Consider the following 6,048-nt stretch of genomic DNA (forward strand, 5'->3'; position numbering starts at 1 on the left):
TCCCATGTAACTACATCACTTTCTCCCCTCAGCCTCATCCAACATGCAGTCTCATGTAAAACAAACCTGTCTCTCCCCTTCCATCCTCCATTACTACAAGACAATCCCCTCTGCTTTCTGTTCTCCAGCTCCATGTGCTCGGCTCCGGCTTCCTCTATACAGCACAGAGCAGTGATGGCCGAAACTCCGCCCTCCTCTGAGAGGCCACGCCCCTTCCTGTGACACTCCAGTCAGGACCGTAATGGCAGCCTCCTTGCTGACAGCTATGTGCAGACTCCGCGCTCTGTGCTCTTCTCAGTCCTCCCTGTTGGGCTGCCGCGGATTACGTACACGTCCTCCGGTAAACCCGTTCTCCGGAGATCAGGATGAGCTGGAAAGTGACGAGGAGTCAGTGGACACCTTGGAGCAGGATGTGCGGAGGTATGAGAAGCGTGTCCGCCAGGGACCAGCCATCATCCTGAGGCTATATAGTGACGGTAGAATAGACTCTCAGCTCTAGGATTAGGCCATTAGATGGCGCACTCACAGATGTCTTCTATGTAGCGCTGATACATTATACTGGTCATTGGAGCAGTGTTGTAAACTGATTCTCTTATGTTAGTCCATAGTCCTAATAATTTTGCTTTCACCTCCTCCACCAAGTATAAGTCTTTAGACCATTTAATAGGCGCGCTCCTCTGATTCTGGTGCAGTTGGAATTTTTTCTTTCTAGCCCCCACCATTCAATTACGTACACCACAGTTATGCTCTCTACTGTCAGGTGGGAGGTCCCTATCTGTCTGCTCCAGAATAGGACTGCCCACCTGACAGTATAGTATGATTGGGTTGAATCTAACAGAACTGATTGCTTAGGAATGGTGGGAGCTAGAGAGACGTTCCATCTGCACCAGAATCAGTAGAGCGTTACCTATTGAAGATGCAATCAATGAGCTTGGGCTGGTGGAGGTGGTGAAAGGCCATCTATAAATACACACAGCATTTCCATATCTTCAGTTAGTAACGGATGCCTGGAAGTATCATTTTACATAAAATGTTGGTTTATGTCTGAGTCTTGTGAAGGAATATTGTGAGTCAGTATTTTAGTGGTTGATTCTTTTTCCCTTAGTGCACTGAAGAGGCGTAAGAAAGCTATCCTGCTGAAACAAATGAAAAGGGAGCTGGAGCCGCCTGAGCCTGCTGAGAGGCGTCTAACCTGGAATGCAATACAGCAGATTAGGTAGGAAATTGAAATAAAACCTGTATGGGGTATGTGTATCCAAAATGTAGTTGCTGGGGTACTTGAACCCACTCTCACTTCTGTCAAACATCTAATATACCTGGGGAAACACTATCTAACCATGTATTTTTGCTGTGTCAGTAAAATTTAGATCATTGGTTCGCTTTTCAAGCGAAGGACCCCCAGTGAGTACTCTCACTCTCAAAGTAGCGATCACTTATAAATGGTAATAGAATAAGGCTTTGTTTGGCACTTTCATTAAAGAGGACCTTTCACCATATCTGGGCACAGGCAGTGTTATATACTGCCAGAAAGCTGACAGTGCGCTGAATTCAGTGCACTGTCGGCTTTCCCGATCCGTGCCCGGTGTAAAGCGCTATCGGTCCCGGTACCGTAGCGCTTTACAGTCAGAAGGGCGTTTCTGACCATTAGCCAGAGACGTCCTTCTGCCTCGCGGCGCCAATCGCGCTGTGCTGTGGAGCCGGGAGGAACACCCCCTCCCTCTCCTGATAATGCTAGTCTACGGACAAGCTGTGTGAGCAGAGGGAGGGGGCGTTCCTCCCCGCTCCACAGCACAGCGCGATTGGCGCCGCAAGGCAGAAGGACGTCTCTGGCTAATGGTCAGAAACGCCCTTCTGACTGTAAAGCGCTACGGTACCGGGCCGTAAGCTCTTCACACCCGGCACAGATCGGGAAAGCCGACAGTGCGCTGAATTCAGCGCACTGTCAGCTTTCTGGCAGTATATAGAACTGCCTGTGCCCGGATATGGTGAAAGGTCCTCTTTAACAATTATGTAATGTTTCCTCAGTGCCCCCACATGTAGTATAATGGTGCCCTCAGTCAGTAGAATATCCATGTCGGTGCACTCATACTCAGTATAAAGGTCCCAACAGTATCCCCTACATATAATGGCTTTCACGTGTAAAATAACAACCCCACAGTGCCAAAGTGGCCCTTATGCATTATAATGTCTCATAGTGGCCCCTCCATACAGTATAATGTCCCATAGTGGCCCTTCCATACAGTATAATTTCTCACAGTGCCCCCCCCTAAAGTATAATGTCTCATAGTGGCCCCTCCATACAGTATAATGTCTCATAGTGGCCCCTCCATACAGTATAATGTCCCATAGTGGCCCTTCCATACAGTATAATTTCTCACAGTGGCCCTTCCATACAGTATAATGTCTCATAGTGGCCCCTCCATACAGTATAATGTCTCATAGTGGCCCCTCCATACAGTATAATGTCTCATAGTGGCCCCTCCATACAGTATAATGTCCCATAGTGGCCCTTCCATACAGTATAATTTCTCAGTGGCCCTTCCATACAGTATAATTTCTCACAGTGGCCCTTCCATACAGTATAATGTCTCATAGTTGCCCTTCCATACAGTATAATTTCTCACAGTGGTCCCTCCATACAGTATAATGTCTCACAGTGGTCCCTCCATACAGTATAATGTCTCAGTGGCCCCTCCATACAGTATAATGTCCCATAATGGCCCTTCCATACAGTATAATTTCTCACAGTGGTCCCTCCATACAGTATAATGTCTCATAGTGGCCCCTCCATACAGTATAATGTCCCATAATGGCCCTTCCATACAGTATAATTTCTCACAGTGGTCCCTCCATACAGTATAATGTCTCATAGTGGCCCCTCCATACAGTATAATGTCCCATAATGGCCCTTCCATACAGTATAATTTCTCACAGTGGCCCCTCCATACAGTATAATGTCTCATAGTGGCCCCTCCATACAGTATAATGTCTCATAGTGGCCCCTCCATACAGTATAATGTCCCATAATGGCCCTTCCATACAGTATAATTTCTCACAGTGGTCCCTCCATACAGTATAATGTCTCATAGTGGCCCCTCCATACAGTATAATGTCCCATAATGGCCCTTCCATACAGTATAATTTCTCACAGTGGCCCCTCCATACAGTATAATGTCTCATAGTGGCCCCTCCATATAGTATAATGTCTCATAGTGGCCCCTCCATACAGTATAATGTCCCATAATGGCCCTTCCATACAGTATAATTTCTCACAGTGGCCCCTCCATACAGTATAATGTCCCATAATGGCCCTTCCATACAGTATAATTTCTCACAGTGGCCCCTCCATACAGTATAATGTCTCATAGTGGCCCCTCCATACAGTATAATGTCTCATAGTGGCCCCTCCATACAGTATAATGTCTCATAGTGGCCCCTCCATACAGTATAATGTCCCATAATGGCCCTTCCATACAGTATAATTTCTCAGTGGCCCTTCCATACAGTCTAATGTCTCATAGTGGCCCCTCCATACAGTCTAATGTCTCATAGTGGCCCCTCCATACAGTATAATGTCTCATAGTGGCCCCTCCATACAGTATAATTTCTCATAGTGGCCCCTCCATACAGTATAATGTCCCATAATGGCCCTTCCATACAGTATAATTTCTCATAGTGGCCCCTCCATACAGTATAATGTCCCATAATGGCCCTTCCATACAGTATAATTTCTCACAGTGGCCCCTCCATACAGTATAATGTCTCATAGTGGCCCCTCCATACAGTATAATTTCTCACAGTGGCCCCCTCCATACAGTATAATTTCTCATAGTGGCCCTTCCATACAGTATAATTTCTCATAGTGGCCCTTCCATACAGTATAATTTTTCATGGTGCCCCTCCATACAGTATAATGTCTCATAGTGGCCCCTCCATACAGTATAATTTTTCATGGTGCCCCTCCATACAGTATAATGTCCCATAGTGGCCCTTCCATACAATATAAACTGGCATACAAGGCATTATAAATCTCTCCCCTCTGGTGTATATACAAGTAAACAGTAAATGATTTTTATACTGGTTACGATAGGTTCACACCTGCGTTCTGGTCTCCGTTCTGTGCTTTCCGTCTTCTACATGCCAGAAGACGGAAAGCACAAACCGGGTCCGGCCGTGAGCACTGGTGAGCGTTTTATGCTCTCCGCCGCGAAACCGGATTTTTTAATCCGGACACAGAGTACTGCATGTCCGACTCAGTGTCCGGATTAAAAAACCCGGTTTCGCGGCGGAGAGCGCAAAACGCTCACCGCCGCACATCTTTCTCACCCATTCAAATGAATGGGTGAGAAAGAGTCCTGCAGGTTTCCGTCTCCTGCTCCGTCTTATGCAGGAAACGGAAACCTGCAGAACGGACACCTGGGCGCAGATGTGAACGAGCCCTTATAGAAGCTTTGTAAATCGTACTATGGAAATCACTTTACATTTTGCAGGTATTTGAGACAAGAGTTTCCTGAAGAGTGGCCCTTGTCACGACTGGCAGTTGGTTTCAATGTGAGTACCGATGCCATAAAGAAAGTGTTAAAGTCAAAATTTGTACCAAGTGAAGCAAGGAGAATGAAACAAGATGCCTCAGTTTTCCGAGTTCTAGGACAAAATGCCCCAGGTTCTAAAAATGAACAGCTGCAGCTTGTGTCTTCTAAAGATCCAGCACAGACATTACTACCATCTCAGGGAAATAAAAGACAATTACTTATCAGCCAGACAAGCCAAATTCTTCCCCCACCAAAAACATCAGACTCCTCTGAAATTGCTTTAAGGAATGCACATGTGATGACAACTCTGACCAGGACACAGGAATCTAAAGGCCCAGTACAAGCTGTCTTCCATGCTGTACCTAGTCAGGGCCTGACCACGAGTGCACAGACAGAACCGGACCAGACCCAGAAACAAGAAGAGGGTGAAAGGATGTATGATGAGAAATGGGATGGAGAAGTAATCGGTGACGAGGAACTGGAAGAATTAGCCAACAGCGGCATCCCGAATAACATGAAGGTTGTACAAAAAGGAAAAGAGTTCTTTGATGGTGATGGTAACTTTCTGTACAGAATTTGATTCTGATATTAGACCGTCACATGGACAGTTATTGCTTTTATACCAAACGGATATGTGAATTATTTATAGCCATAAATGGCAAGATTATAGATAATAAAATCACATGCTGCACTATTATTTTCATGTGAATATTGACATAGTTTATATCTTGATGGTGATAGATATATATATATATATATATATATATATATATATATATATATATATATATATATATGTATATGTATGTGTGTGTCCTTAGTGGATATGTTCACATTATCTAAAGCTGCTTTTACACATGCTGTTTTTGAAGTTTCAGATGACTTTTCTCCACCTACTCAAATTCTAGTTTTTGTTATCATTTACAAGTCACTATTTCACAGTTGGTATTTTTTCTCTAGCCCCCACCATTCCCAAGCAACAATCACAGTTAGTTTTGGTGTATGATGTGCTATTTAAGCTCTGTAATGTCAGGTGGGCGGTGTCAGGCAGGGGGTGTGATTCAGAGCTCCAATCAGAGGCAGCCAGTGTCAGAGCTCAGAATCACACCGCTTGTCTGTTCCTGCCTGACATCGCCCTTTTTCGACAGTAGAGCTTCTAAATAATATGAGGCACCAAAACTAACAGCAGTAACTTTGTTACTGGAGGGCTAACACACTAGCTGGGGTTACCCAAAAGCAGGCTGGATTCAGGTTTATTTGTTTTTGATATACAGAGGGGAAGTGGATGTTACTCATGAAACCATCTACTGATTTAATTAAGTTTTAAGTAACACTCCCTACAGAAGCAAGTGCACTACATGACATTTTGCTTACTTCTCTCAACTACCTCACTGTATTATCAGAAAGCAGCTTGGTGAACTGTGACATGTGTAGAGAAATTGTTACAGTTCACCAGTCTGCTTTGACTGTCACTCCCTTAACACCAAACTCCCACAATGGCCCATATTTACTAAGG

The 6,048-nt window shown here is 44.8% G+C and overlaps 1 protein-coding gene across 1 annotated transcript; it reads left to right on the top strand.

Annotated features, from left to right (window-relative positions):
* The first annotated feature begins 241 nt into the window (after window positions 1-241).
* Window positions 242-5,229, top strand: NGRN (neugrin, neurite outgrowth associated). The gene is made up of 3 exons (XM_075276185.1): window positions 242-420; window positions 1,106-1,216; window positions 4,491-5,229. The coding sequence occupies exons 1-3, from the start codon at window positions 242-244 to the stop codon at window positions 5,110-5,112; spliced, it is 912 nt and encodes a 303-aa protein (XP_075132286.1). The 3' UTR covers window positions 5,113-5,229.
* The last annotated feature ends 819 nt before the right edge of the window (window positions 5,230-6,048 follow it).

Source organism: Leptodactylus fuscus, chromosome 5, assembly GCF_031893055.1.
Source record: "Leptodactylus fuscus isolate aLepFus1 chromosome 5, aLepFus1.hap2, whole genome shotgun sequence".
NCBI classification, from domain to species: domain Eukaryota; kingdom Metazoa; phylum Chordata; class Amphibia; order Anura; family Leptodactylidae; genus Leptodactylus; species Leptodactylus fuscus.